This window comes from Enhydra lutris, unplaced genomic scaffold (genome assembly GCF_002288905.1).
Source record: "Enhydra lutris kenyoni isolate GAN:26980312 unplaced genomic scaffold, ASM228890v2 scaffoldscaffold51, whole genome shotgun sequence".
In the NCBI taxonomy this organism is placed as follows: Eukaryota; Metazoa; Chordata; class Mammalia; order Carnivora; family Mustelidae; genus Enhydra; species Enhydra lutris.
The window spans coordinates 2,255,830-2,271,107 of record NW_019154135.1 but is presented as its reverse complement, the minus strand read 5'-3'; the positions used below and the strand labels follow the sequence as shown (position 1 = coordinate 2,271,107).

The window sequence follows — 15,278 nt, the reverse complement described above, 5'->3', positions numbered from 1 at the left end:
GGCTTGGGGGGGAAGAGAGCAGAGGTGTCTACCTCCCAGCATCCCTTATCACCCTCAGTGTCCACCTGCTTTAGCAGCCAGAGGTCCCTTCTATGGTGGCTCAGTAGATGTTTAAAAAGATTTTCCTTTTGTTTTTTCAAACCTTAAATAATATAAGTTTGTTTAAGTTTTATCTGCTTCCATTTTTTTAGATAAAGGATATAGGGTTGATTCCAATAGAGACTTGGCTCTTGTGCATATGAGATAAACATACGTATATGCTGTATGTATAAATGTGTATATACATTTCTGTAGAACATATCGCATATGCAATAAGTGCATACATTACACATATAATACATATTCAGTGGCGCTGAACCGACTTCAGAGGAGAGGTCGGTCAACCACTGGCTGTACTTGGATCTGGGATTCCAGGCCACCGGGATCTCTCAAATGGAGAGAGCAGTGAACAGCTGTGCTGGCCAGACACAGCGAGGGTCAGAGGTAGCAACATTGAGCTCCAGTATCCTCACACTTGCCGGTGCCCCCAGGTGAAGGAATCCCTCTTGTGTTTCGTGTTCTCAGATTAAGAAAATGAAGCGGTTAATCAGGAGTTGGTTCTTGGCTTCAGTGTAGAGTTCAGTGGAGCACTTCAGCGAGCTCACGGCAGACCCTGGCCCTCGGCATAAATATCTTTCCACTTTCTTCTCGTGGTGTCTGGTCTTTTTCTTATGTTAACTTTATTGTTCTGTTTCACACGTGTTTTGTTACAAAGTGCCTAGAATCCTGTTAGGAAGTCGACAGGAAATATATAAATGTGGATGCATTTGTGGACGCAGCAGCAGCTGCTGAGTGTTTCTCAAGCGGCGGGCACTGGGGTGGGAGGGACTAAGATCCCCTCTCGCAAACACGCCGACAGGCAACACGGACGGACAACCACAGTGGGTACTGGGTGAAGGGCTCTGCATCCTCAATATGGGTCTGAATTAATGGGATGTTGTCTGTAAGTAACTGTGTCCTAGAAAGTCATAGTTTTTTATGGCCAAGAAGTTCCTCTTAAAAACCAAATCAGTCAGATAGGGGACCCGGGTGGCTCAGCCGGTGAGGTGTCTGCCTTCAGCTCAGCTCATGATCCCAGGGTCCTGGGATGGAGTCCAGTATCTTATCTCCTCACTCAATGGGGAGTCTGCTTCTCCCTCTGACTGCCGCTTCCCCTGTTGAGCTCTCTCTCTCTCTCTCTCTCTCTGACAAATAAATAAAATTAAAATTTTAAAACAAAAACAAAACAAAACAAAACAAAATTAGGCAGAGATTTCCTGTGGTTTTATGATTTAACTGGAAGTCAGAATCTGAAGTAGGAGTCCATTACTGGGAATGAGGATCAGAAGCTGCTCCTGTTAAATCAAAATAACCCCCATTCATTCAGAGAACCATGACTTTGAGGAAACGGGACATCCCAGAAGGTACAGGCCCACTTGTCCAATGAGCACTTGATGTATCTGCACTTTTATTATCTTTCTGCAAATAGAACCAAAAGCAAAAGAAAAAGCAACAGCTCCTATGGCTACATCTGCTGGGAAGGGGAGAGACACCATCCAGCCCACCTACCTCCCACTAAATTTGGAGACCTTGTATCCAGTGCTAGGTGAGCATCCGAGGTCCAGTCTCATAGCAATACAGCCATGCGCTTAGGAAGTGGCAGGAACCCCAGTTTCCCCGTCATTCTGCAGAAGCATTTTCTTATTTCAGTTATCTAGAAGTTCCACTAGCCCTCTAAGAAGCTCATAGAAAACTCTGCCAGTTTGCTTTCTGTGTTTGGACCCCAAGCTAGCTGATCTTGGAAGCAAATCACTTACACAGCACTATTGGTAGATTGGTGTGGGATGGCAAACATTACTTGAAAGTACAGATGTTGTTTATGATGTATACAGCTTATAAATAACTTTATCAGATTGAAGGATACCGTCCTGATGTGCCACATGGACATTTTACTGACCAAAAAAAGAGTCTTATTGTCTGTGTGTGGGGGGTGGGGGGGAAAATACTTCACTTCAAAGGGGCACTTTAAAAAGATGTGCTAGGAAAAGCCAAATAGGAACAGAGTAATTGAGCTTGGGGAACAAATGTATATGTATTGAACAGTATATGGAAACGTATTTTACTCCTTCGGACTTCAAGAGTTATTTACTGATTGCTTCTGTTTTCAAACTAAAAGAAAATCTCTTTTACACACGTGGGATGTTTAACAATTTATCAGCTATGTCTTCCGGACACGTCCCTGCAGGGGCTTTACCAACCCATAGCTCCAAGTAATGAGCTTCTAAACTACTGATTTATTTATATATGCCACGTATCCTTCTAAGAAGTCTAAACCCTGAAGAACAAAACTTACAAAAGATAATATGTGGCTACACTTCTTCAAAAATTACCTCATGGCAGGGGCGGGGAGTGCACCCAAGTGGCTCAGTCAGTTAAGAGTCGGACTCTCCATTTTTGCTCAGGTCATGACCTCAGGGTCTTGAGATCAAACTCAGCGCTGGGCTCTATGCTCAGCAGGGAGTCTGTTGGAGATTCTCCCTCTCCCTCCCCCTCTGCTTCTCCCCCCACTCTGACTTGCTCTTCCTCTCTCTCTTTCTCTTTCTCAAATAAATGAATAAATAAATAAATAAATAAAATCTTTACAAGAAACAAAAAACCACCTTTCGGCAAGATTTACGTTATGTTACGTTCGGCAAGACTTATGTGGGAATTATTCATCTATTCCCTATGTTGTTTTTTTTTTGTTTTTTTGGTTTTTGTTTTGTTTTGTTTTTTTCAAATCTCAGGCTACACTCAAATATGGGGGCTCAACAGACTAGATTTTACTCAAATGCATTGTCTTCCATATGAGGGAAACTAGTTACTATATTATTTGTCTGAATGGATCCAATTAAATTAATGTAGACTTCCAGGTGTGAGCTTTTTTGGACCAAAAAGCCAAGCATCTTCCAGAACACCTGCTTTTCTGGATCTTTGTTGGCATGACGGACCACGGATGAGCAACACTTCTGCAACGTGTACAAGACTATGGAAACGCACACTACTTTGATTTTACAGTTTCTTTCCTCTCTGAGCGAGTAAACTTCAGGATGTGGACTTTCTAGATTAAATTACCTGTTTAACCAGTTTCCCAAATGATAGGTGTGAAGTGTAAACCTCGCAGGGATGTGTGATCCATCTCAGGTTGCCCGGGGAAGGCTTTTGCAAAACTACGAGGATCTGGGGTAGTCCTGTTTCGCTTCGAGTCTCAAGTGTCTGTATTTGGACCCGCTGGTTTAAGTAAGGCTAACGCCAAAACCTCTTAGAAACAGACACCAGCTGTCCATCTGCGCTCATCTGCCCGGAGTCTTCCACATTCCATTCTGACTGTTCTCGAATCCACACTCAGGAGTTCTGGAAGGTTCAACATGGTATGGAGATTTACGTTCGATTTTTCTTTAACTTCTATTCATCTCATTCACCGGATCAAGGAATCAGCAAATACAACAGTAAGTCTTGCCCAGGAGCCCCTGCCTGACAGTTTGGGAAGCACGCAGAGTGAGTCACCGAGTCACAGAGTCATGAGAGGGACATTCTGCATACAGTTTTATCTCCTCAAGGGTTACCTCCTGGAACAGAGCCATCATCGAGGTGTAGGTACAAAATAAAGGGTTAGCCCCTGAATCTGACTTAATTTTGTCCTGAAGCTAATTCCCCGTAAGGAGAAACATTGGCCTTGGCAGGAGAATTGAGCATAGTCTGTGTTCCAGGCTCATCAGCTGCACACAAGGGGTGAAAATCCCATGCATGGGTTTCTGGGGAAGAGAACACTCTCTGGCCTTCAGCAAACCACCCAGCCCAGGATCCCAGAGCATCTGTACTCCAACTGAACAGATCCAGAGAGCAGCCCTTCCAATCCCTCCCCTGGAAGGTCCTCTTTGGAGAGGACCACAAGCATCTTCACAAAATGCAGATTCGCCAGACATCCTTGAGGGTCACTGTATCTAGAGCAGATAAACAGTGCGGTTTGGGAATGTTCATTCCATCTTCTTGCCTGTGCTGATGCCAAAACAACAAGTGGAAAAGCGAAAAATTCATTTTCATGCTACTGGTTTGACTGCTTTTTGGAATTGACTATATTTGGTCTAAAACCGACTGTTTTCTCATTGAACGAGCCAACATTCCCAAGGAGCATTTAAATGAGCTATATCGTCACAGCATGGGAATGGCTGAGCACTGCACCAAGGTCTATTTTCACTTGATTATATGTGTATTTATTATACAAAAATAGAGCAAAACGATGACTCTGCCAAGAGACTCTCCTACATTGTAGTATAAGAGCGAGCTAGGATTTCTTTAAATTGAAGATCTGCATGCTTGTTTTGTTTTCACAGCTGTCAAGCCTTTTTTTTTTTTATGTTAAAAATCTCCCCCCAATTGGTTGTTATTCATTGTGCTTATTATTTAGGAGAATTTACCGGTAGCAGAGTTTGCCTGTTGGTAACGGTGGCAAGAGGCAGTTCTCTATTCTGTCAATCTGTGGTGGATTAAACTGTTCAGAGAAAATAAAAACCGACTGGGAAAACAGCCCCAAACATGACCAGCTTGCCTCCTATTTCAACAGATAGGTTTTCTTTACCTATCTGTTAGGTAAGCTTTCTTTACCTATCTTTACTGTCACAGCCTTCTGTAAGACCTGCTCTCATCCAGGACCAGAATATAGATGTGGCGCGAAGAGCCCTCACGGAAGGGCAGCCTTGAAGTGCTTCCAACTCCAGAAGGAAGTCTCATTGGGAATCCTGTTCTGTAATGTAAACCGAGATTTCCAAACCTACCATTTCTCCGTTGACCGTATATGCGTGGAGGAACAGAGACAGGAGAAACTCTATCCCCATTCTAGCAACTAACCACCAGAGGACACCCCCAGAGGCCGAGAATGTCCAGGTTATAGGAACGGAATGAAGCCACTTAAGAAAATGGTCAATTATGGAATGTTTCGTGTGTAAGTCTGTCCGTTAATTAAGCAGTGGACTGAAATTACTAATGGATTTCATAATGGCCACCAACCAGCTGCCAGTTGGCTGTAGCTTGGTGACAGATGGTAGTGACTGATGTGGACTAGATCTGACCCAGAGATAGTCCATCATTTATTAAATTGCAGGCCCAAATAAAATTCCACGCATTGCAACATTTCACCCTCCTGTCTCCCAGGGAGATACACTGATCGCATTCCTGATATGCCACCCCCCTTGCAGACAGCAAACTATCCGAAGGCCTTAAATACAACACACAGTGAAGAAAGCCTGCAGTATCTCTTAGGGGATGAAAAACAAAAAGAAACCAGAAGGAGGGCCACTTGAGTGCGGGACAGCATACATGGGAGCTCCATTCCTGCTCATCCGGTTCTGTTCCCTCCCCGCCCTGTGATCTGCCCCGTGCCTATTCAAAATCCAGGGGTGCTCACTCACACCGCAACTGACAGGTCGTGACTCTCTGGTTTCTGCTTTCATCCATCAGCACGTCCTCAGAGGGAAGCGAGCTGCCACAGACCGGCTCCAGAGCCTGGCTGCTTGGGGCTTTTGCATAAACAAGTCATTGAAGTGGGCAAATCAAAAGCCCCAATTACTGTCACCAGACTCACTGTTGGAGTATTTGGGAAAATTAACCTTAGCTGTGTTTTTGAGAGATAAGGCTCATAAAGACCAGGGGAGGGAAAAATCCCACTGTTATCACCGCAGGTACAACCTAGAGAGACATTTGATAGAGGAAATACAGCTCTGTCTTAAAATCTTTTATGTGACGTGGTAGAGTTTCCTTCATGTTGTCAGAATGTCATGTAGCTTTCTGCCCCAGGTCAAAGACAATACGTAAAGGTGTGTTTGAATACGAGATACATGCATCCGAGAAGAAAAACAGGACAGAGAGAGGTGGCATTTGGTCATAGGAAGGTTATTATGTTACCTATTTCAAAGAGGAAGAGTACTGCTCTTGACAGAGTTCATATTTAAACGTTACACTAATCTTTTTTATTTTGTTAAAAAAAAAAAAAGACTTCTTGTTTGAGCTGGAAGGAGTCTGGGTAATACTATAGCCTTCTCACACATGGCCCACTGGAAGGCCCCAAACAGTAGAGAGGCCCTTAGGGATTTGGAGGAAGCCCACAGAGGCTATGGATAAAATTTCTTTGTCATCTCATGCTTATCTTAAAACCGTATTTAGATTTTGCACTTGACTCCATGACATACTTATTTTTCTGTAAATTAAAAAAATGATGCTTGGGTGCCTGGGTGGCTCAGTCAGTTAAGCCTCTGCCTTTGGATCAGGTCATGATCCCAGGGTACTGGGATCGAGTCCCATGTTAGGCTCCCTGCTGAGCAGGAAGCCTGATTGTCCCTCTCCCTCTGCCCCTCCCCTTTGCTCATTCTCAATCTCTCTCTTTCAAAATAAATAAATAAAATTTGAAAAATATAAAAGAAATGACGCTTACTGTTGCTCCATTATAGACAACGAATGCTCCAAGAGGGTGTGCCGTGTTTTATCCTGGGGCTTTGTGAATTCCTGCCATAGCGCCCTGCACCTCTGGGTATCGCTACGGCCGAAGTGGCAAATACAGATCTCACCCAAATTGCTCTGTTGATGGATCAGAATACTGAAGCCCAGAGAGTGTGCGACTTTACCAAGTCACATGACTCTAACATCACGTGAGATTAGGGGACTTGCCTAAGGTCATAGGGAGCTGGAATTTAAGTGTCTGATGGTCCCACGGAGTCACGTGTGCTGGGGGCTGGCCTGGACATGGTGCCTGAGCCTGCGTGTCCTCGTGCTGGTTCTCCACACCTTTCCGTCTCATCTAGCTTTGCTGCCTCCAGAGTCACCTAGCCCACCAGGCTCTCTTATTCATCCCAAATCTCCCTCCATGTTCTCATTCTGCTCTTGAATTTTCTGTCGTGGGCTTTGGTAACTCCCTGCCTGACCCAGTTCTGGTGGGCTTGAGCTGCTCCAGGGGGCGGGCTACACTGTGTAGGTTGCCAAGGGGACCCAAGGGGGAAAAGCAAGTGGAACCAAAAGCTTCTGAGGGAGATGAGACTCGAGACTGAAGAAACTGATCTATTGCAAACACCAGACACCTAGAGTAGCGAGAAAGTTAAATGAGAAGGAGGAGGAGGAGAAAAAGAAATAGAGAGAAGAGGAAGAGGAAAAAGAAGAAGATGAAGATGAAGAAGAAGAAGGAGGAGGAGGAGGAGAGGGAGAAGGGGAAGGGGAAAAAGGAGGAGGTGGGCTCGGAGGAGGAGAGGATGAAGCTCACAGCCGAGAACAGAACAGGAAATGGATCCGGATATGGAGGACCAAAGATCAGGCGAGAGAAAGAGGGACCAGATCATTTCAGAGAGAAGAGCATGAGTGAAGGCCCATGGCCAGAAGGTGGGCTAATCCGATGTCCTAAAGGAAGTGCTGCTTGGAGCAGGGGAGAGTGGGAAGCAGTCACAGGGAAAGACGAGGTATGGAAGCTGGCCAGCGCCAGATCACACGTAAGCTGTGCTGGGGGCTAGGACTTTATCCTAAGGACAACGGAGAGATGCTGGAAAGCTTAAGCATGCAATGACTCGATGAAATCCCCCCTCTAGGAATGTTGCTCAGGAAGTCTCCACATCAGTCTCCATAACTGAAGGAGCCGTATTCAATCGCCTCTTCCAAGTGGCCTCCTTTCCTATCTGCAGGTTTTTAGAAAATTTTATATTATGTAGTCTTTGGGAAGAAAGACTATAAATAAATATTTTTGCAGTCTCTAATATTATAAGAATTTGTTCCCAGAGTTTGTGGCAATAGTGTGGACACTGGCTCGGACACAAGTATGTGGAATCCATTTCAATAAGTATTATTTAAAATACTCAAAGTTCCTTCACTGAAAAAAAAAAAAATGCCACTGCAGAATCACTTAAAAATGTTTACGTATATACCTAAATCTCCAGGCTGCTGATGGCAATTTTAAATGGAAAGCCAAAGGCTGTTTCTCTTCCTTTTTATTGGACTATTATTAACCAGTCATAAAGCCTAGCAGTTCATTTATCAGAGAAAAAAATGTACGAATGTTTGACGGATGAAGTCTAGAGCCATAATGTTATGACTTTATTTGAATTACATTATATGGACAAAGCATGCCACTCCATCCGCCTCAAATTACTGCCCTGTTACCTAGGGTAACAGTCAGATATTTTCCTCGTTACTTAATAATACCAGATCTCAAATAAGTATCACAACATGAAAAACAGATGTTAAAATGTGACAGTCAAGGTCGGGTTACACCGAATACTTGTTAATTTTTAAGTGCCTGGTTACTTCTCAAGAATCGTTTCTAAAATTTTTCACAAGGTTTTGTTGAATTTGGTTGCAGGGGTTAGCGTCTGAAGACACACATGAGACACAAATAGGAACTTGACTTGTTATTAATCAAAGTAGCAATAAACAGGGAGAAACTAGTTTTTATACAAAATGCTCATTACTTGGCATGAAATATGATTTTGCACAAATGACTAAAGTCAAGGGCCCAGTTTATATTCTTTCTCAATGATTTTCATTTGTATTCTCACCTTCGTGCATCCAATAGTCTTTTTACATCTATTAAAGGCAGATTTTCATTTCAAATAGCAAATAACTTTTCATTATTGTGCTAGTATAGATTATATTTTTAAAAAACCAAAATAGATGAATAAAACAAAAAAAATAAAAGTTTGTTATGGTACCACCCTCCGCAGTCATTTTTCATATAAATTTAGTTCCAGGGGCGCCTGGGTGGCTCCGTGGGTTAAAGCCTCTGCCTTCAGCTCAGGTCATTATCCCAGGGTCCTGAGATCGGGCCCCGCATCGGCCTCTCTGCTCGGAGGGGAGCCTGCTTCCCCCCTCTCTCTCTGCCTGCCTCTCTGCCTACTTGTGATCTCTGTCTGTCAAATAAAAAATCTTAATTTTTTTTTAAATTTAAAAAGTAAAAATAAAAAAAAATAAATTTAGTTCCAGGTTTTTTCTCTGTATATTCATATACATAATACACATTACATCTATAGATGTTTTCTTAGAGAAACAGTCAAAACATGCAGTGAAGATCTTTTCATTTTTCAATCTTCACTTTTTTCATTCAATTAAGCATCACTTTTAAATTAAATTTTAAATTAAATATTCAATAAAGCATCATTTTTAAATATGACAGAAGACAGTGCCCTTGATATGACATATGCTATAATGTGTTGCAGAAACTAATCACTGATTTCTGAACATTTAAGTGATTCAATGTCTTGGTTTTATAAATGTTATGGCAGTGAACAAATATGTAGTTTAATCTTTCTACACATTCTTGATGATTTCCTCAGCACAAATTCCAAGAAGTAAAATTCATGGGTCAAAAGGATGTGTGTTTCAAAAATCTTGGTACATAACTGCTAAATTACATCCAGAAAGATTGTACTAAGTTATATTCCCATTGGAGGTGAGCAGATGACGTATTTCTGTCATTTTTTTCCTAGTTTGCTACCATACTTCCTTGATCCCAAGAAGCACATTTCCCCCACATTTTAACATCCTTAAAATCAATTCATGCTTTCCAGTTGACAGCATATCATATTTTAACTGGTGGTTTGTTATTTTTCCCATTCTCAGTGACATTGATAATAAAGTGATGTATCATATAATCAATGTCTTAAATGCCATAAAATATGGTATTTGCCTTTATATTATGTAGCTATGTTTATAGACACACAGAGGATTTTAGTTTTGTTTTTTTTTTTTAAGATTTTATTTATTTATTTGACAGAGAGAGAGAGAGATCACAAGCAGGCAGGGAGGCAGGCAGAGACAGGAGGAAGCAGGCTCTCCGCAGAGCAGAGAGCCCGATGCGGGGCTTGATCCCAGGACGCTGGGTTCCTGACCTGAGCTGAAGGCAGAGGCTTTAACCCACTGAGCCACCCAGACACCCCAGGATTTTAGTTTTTAGATAGTCAAATGGTTTCTTCATTAGTTGTCATGTTCATGATTTCTCTAATTTTATGAAAAAAAATTCACCTATGTTTCCTCCTGTATTATACTTTACGCTTAATTCTTTAATAAACTTGAAAATTACTTTTTCACAAATGAATACACCAATTACCCTAATACTCATTGAGCAATTCTTTTTGCTCATATATCATGTTTAATCTGAGTAAACATTAGTAACCCCAATTAAATATTTGGGTCCATAGAACAAGCATTTAATAGATTTCCATTGATTGATGAATTCCATTTGTAGGAACAATTTGTAGACTTTGGTCTAAGTTAAGGTTTTGGTGTCACAGTTCAGCCCTTCTGAAGGGATTCTAGATTTAGGGGTGAAAGGCCATTCTGGCTTCCTGACGTATCCCTGTTTCAGCCACGTAACATACAAGAGGACCCAGCAAACTGAAAACCAGTGTTTTTCATTGCTGGTGACCATCGTTCTGGCCTGCTGGAAGCAGGGAGGCAGGGTGACAAAGGAGGCAGGCCGGAGAGCCTCTGCTTTCAGTTCTCAACCAAACTTCACAGGAATTTATTGAGCGCCCACTGGGGCTCAAGTCAGGAACACCTCCTCCACCCAGCTCAGCCACTGAGCCCATAAGCTCATCTTCTACAATGTCCACATCCAGTCAGTGCGGCCAACTCCCACATGCTGAGCAGCTGCTCTGTGCCTCGTGCCGACGAGATGGGGACAAAAACACGTCTAACCTCAGAGAACCAGCCAGCGGAGGAAAAAAGGCAGGTCGATTGCAGGGAAGGGCCATCGAATCCAATCCTTGGATTAGTGTGTCCAGTGGGAGAGCAGTAAGAGAACAAAGGGGACAGTGGTTCTAGGGGAAGGGAGGAGGACAGAAAACCACGTGAAAGAGGTCTGTGAAGAATCCAGGGGATCCAAAGACTGGCAGCCCATCTGGGTGAGGAAATGGCAAGCAGATCTGTGGGCTTGGGCACCAAAATGGCAGTGAGTGTGTCCAGTGACAAGTGTGGGGAGACTGAACAATAGTCTGGAAGGGACTGCGTAAGGAGGAGGAATTAGCACTTGACAACTGGTGGACCCTGGAGAGGTAGAGACAGGACATCGGGGCAGATCGCTCATTCAGTAGCTTGTACGTTTGGTAACATGCCTATGCCCAGCCTCGAGATAGCAAACACAGGACATGGGACAGAGGGAAAGTCCGTTCACATGAGTAGAGTGTGAACTGCTGCCAGTGGGCAAAGCCCAGTGCATATGGCAGCTCACAGCTGAACACTTACGAGTCTGGAGCTCATTGGAGACTCAGTCACATCCAACTGCCAGTCACCCTCGTTCATTTGCTTTCCTGCGTGAGAGCACGCTCACTGGGAAATGAGAGTGGAGCTCTTTCACTTGTTTGATTTGTGGGAACTAAGGAGAGTTCATCTGGGAGCATGCCATAGAGTGACCTTCCTTTCATCGTGCAAAGACACAGGAGCTGGGGATGCCAGGAAATGGGAGAAGGGGCTTCAAGAAGTCCAAACGTTGTTTGCGATTCACAGATTAGGTCACAGTGGCAAGAATTCCCCATCCCACCGCCATCAACACCTCTGTTGTGTTTGCTGCACAAGAATGATACTCAAGGATGACCTATCTGTGCTAGGTTGGTCTGTTTTCAAAACAAACAAACAGAAAAAGGAATTTATTTTTAAAATACTTCCCCAGTAGAATCAAAAGGGTGATTTTCACCATCCAAGTCATACCCTTGAAATTCTTCTTTTCCAGACAATCTTAACCCCTGGCAGGTGGAAGGAGGAGACATCTTCACAACTCACTTGGTGTACAGACCTGCGACTCGCATCCCGATTTCTGGGATGGGAATGAACACCAGCGTGAATTAGATTTTTCTACCACTAAACCAGTGTCAGAAGTAACACTACCCAGGATGGGAGTTCAGGCGGATAAACTCCTTTCCTGAAAGGAGGAAAAGATGGGTGGGGCCTGTGCGAGTACTAAGTCTTTCAGACACACAGTATTTTTATGCACTGTCCTGTGTTGTCTGACTTGTAAAAATTCAAAGAGTTTCCCACCTCCTCCAGGGTGTTACCAACGGCTTTAAACATGCCCAGAGTTAAATTTGCTTCTGAGAACAAGTGTTTGTGTTAATGTGACTTAATTGATAACAGCCCATGCGAACCGTATTATTTAAGACCTATGCATTACTAAATAGTTTCATTAAATAATGGAGAAGAACTTTAAAAAGAAAAACAAAGAAACGCCACACAAGCACATGGTTTTCATTTCGGCAGTAAGGGCTGGAGAGAGCCTCTGCTCAGAGGTCGACTTCATGGCTTCAGGCAAAACTGGGAGATTAAGTAGAAACTCCAGCAAAACCATAGCTCTCGGTTTTAGAGACACTGAACTCAGTATATGACAAATCTCAGGGAATCTTTAGACTTTTTTGGAGGGGAGGAGGAGGGAGTAGTTGTGTTTCTTTTGTTTTCTGTTTTGTTTTCAATAATTAAGGTCAGCTAAATAGTATCACCGTGAAAAGCGACACAAAGTTTAGAATATTTCTTAACAACTTGGGATCGTTTTCTGAGTGACAAAAGCGAGGTAGATACCAAACGATATCCCCTGATGTGGTCACCGTGCCTCCTTTCAAAGAGGGAAGAGAATATGAGGGAAGGTATAAAACAGGGTGTCCTGGGCTGGGGGTGGGGGCAGGGGTTGGAGAAGGTGGGGGCTGGAGTCCGAAAGAACAATCCACACAATTCCACACACACCAGATACTTCCCAGACAAATACTCTGAGGGACCCCTGCTGGATGCCCACGTCCAGAGGAAGAGTTACCAGCACTACAGGATATTAAAGTAGAATCATCACTACCTCTGTTTCGGTTAAACACAAAAGGCCCAAAGTTTTAACACAAAATAACAGGTGGCTGTGGGTCTAGACCACCTTTGCAGGACTTACAAGAAATGGAGAAAATTGGTTTGTAACCCTTCACTCCATCTCCACCTCGTGCATGTAGAAATGTCAGAGCACGGAAGCATTTATCAGAATTAACAGACTCCGGCCATGTAAGAATCCTGCCTCCCACAGGCTTAATAAGAGCAGCTTGAGGAAGACATTTAAGAAAGGACGGGAGGGGGCACTTGGGTGGCTCAGTCAGTTCAGCGTCTGCCTTCAGCTCAGGTCTTGATCTAGGGGTCGAGCCCCGCATCAGGCTCCCTGCTCAGCAGAGACTCTGCTTCTCCCTCTGCCTCTCCCCCATCATGCGCCCATTCTCTCTATTGCTCTCTGTCATATAAATAAACAAAATCTTGGAAGGAAGGAAGGAAGGAGAAACAGAGGGAGGGAGGGAGACAGGCAAGAAAGGAGGAAGGGAGGGAGGGAGGGAGGGACCCAGAGGTTTATCCCACCAGCAGGGTGGGAATTGGGGGCTGAGGAGCATAGGTAGGGGAGAGGGACAAGTGAGAAAACAGAAAGGAAGCCTACTATGTACCCCTCCTCTGGCCCCCCACTGCAGACTTCTTTTTTTTAAGATTTAGTTTGTTTATTTAAAAGAGAGAGGAAGCGAGAGAGAGCATGAGCAGGGGCAGGAGAGGCAGACTCCCCACTGAACAGGGAGCCTGATGTGGGACTCGATCCCAGGATCCTGAGATCATGACCAGAGCTGAAGGCAGAGGCTTTAACGACGGAGTCCCACAGACACCTCCCCCCCCTCCCCCAACACTGCAGACTTCTGAATTGAAGTGGGCCTGGGCTGGGGGTGGGGTGGGGGAGAATAAGAGTATCATTTTAAAATAAGTTCAGACATTGTATGATCCCGCTGGAACGGACATATGAATTACATCTGTGATGGACTGAATGTCCATGGAATGAATGTGGCCCCCGACTCACCCACCAAAATTCATAGGTTGAAATCCTAACCACCAATGTGACGGTATTTGGAGGTGGGGTCTTTGGGATGGAAGGGGGTCTTGAGGGTGGAGCCCTCTTGAATGGATTAGTGCCTTTATAAGTCGAGCACAGCTTCCTGTCTCAGCGCCCTCTGCCAGGTGAGGATATAGTGAGAGGAAGGTTCTGTAGACCTGAGGCGGGCCTCACCAGACACCAGGTTGCCCAGCACCTTCACCTTGGACTCCCACCCTCCAGGACTATGAGAAAGCCATGTCTGTCGTTCAAGTCGCCCACTTGATGGCATTTCTGTCATGGTGGCCTGAACTGACGGAGACAGTAACGTAACGGGCAGCAAAGTCAAGGCCAGCTCTTCCTTTATGCCTGGGCCAGGTCGGGTGGGCTGCCTGGGGCTCAGTTTCCTCATTTTCGAGGCAGGCCTCCCTGACAGCACCACAGTCAGGATTCAGGACAGAACAAGTAAGGACACAAAGCAAGCACGACCTATGTGGCCTGCAGTCCTGTTCCATACATGTAAGGGGATGAGTCACTCCAGGGAAGACAAGGATGGGAGACCGGACGTTGTGCTCAGAGAGTTCAGAAGCTTACAATCTAGTGGGGACACACAGAGACATTTCAGCAGGGATTCAAATGTCCAGATAAAGACACTTCACAGAACAGTGTCGATTCAACAAGTTGGCTCAGAGAGTCAGAGCTAGGATTCCACAGGAGGCCGGGAACCACAGGGGCAATGGGTTTCCAGAGGATGGTGTACGGAGCTTCGGGAGAGGTCTGGGTAGGAAAAGAGGAATCAGTGTGGCTCCATTAGAAGATTTCACAACAAAATCTTGGTGCAGTTTCTCTGCTAAAGACAGAAGCTGAATCTGTGTTTCCCGGAAGAGGAAACATATCACCCTCTCCGGGTCACCACAGCACCCTCCATTAGCATTGCTTACACAGTCTGACCTTCACTTACCAGTGTTCCCTGAATGGCCCTAGTAGGTATTTGGGATTCTAATCTCCGAACTAGAAGTTTCACCAACTTGGTTAAATAGCGACCCTAACCTAAGTGAACATCGGCCCACTTGGGCAACCACAAATTATGCCCCACTCCTTTCCTTACCCATTCCACTGGCAAGAACCCTTCTTCTAACATCTCAAGGGTTGCATTCCACACTCTAAGCACAGAAAGATGACAGGCAAACCTGGAGTTTATTTTAGATGGCATCTTTTCAGGTCAAAAACTCCTAGAGGAAATTTTTAAAAATTAAGATCCCAGGAGGAAAAAAATCAAATAATAATAAAACCTCTGATGAGCATTCAGGCTAATCTTTCAATAAACTGATGATGATTTGCAACTTGTCCACTCAAATAAAATTACCTAGTTTTAGCACCTCTTTTTTTTTTT

At 44.2% G+C, this 15,278-nt stretch overlaps 1 protein-coding gene across 2 annotated transcripts in view; it reads right to left on the bottom strand.

Annotated features, from left to right (window-relative positions):
- LOC111157075 (succinyl-CoA:glutarate-CoA transferase) overlaps positions 1 to 15,278 on the bottom strand; it is a 775,701-nt gene that overhangs the window by 124,867 nt on the left and 635,556 nt on the right. The window contains exon 17 of one of the 2 annotated variants that reach the window (XM_022518298.1): positions 12,776 to 12,790. The exons of the other annotated variant lie outside the window; for it this stretch is intronic. Within the exon in view, the coding sequence (XP_022374006.1) occupies positions 12,776 to 12,790 (15 nt within the window). The remainder of the gene's footprint in view (positions 1 to 12,775; positions 12,791 to 15,278) is intronic. 2 annotated transcript variants of the gene reach the window in all.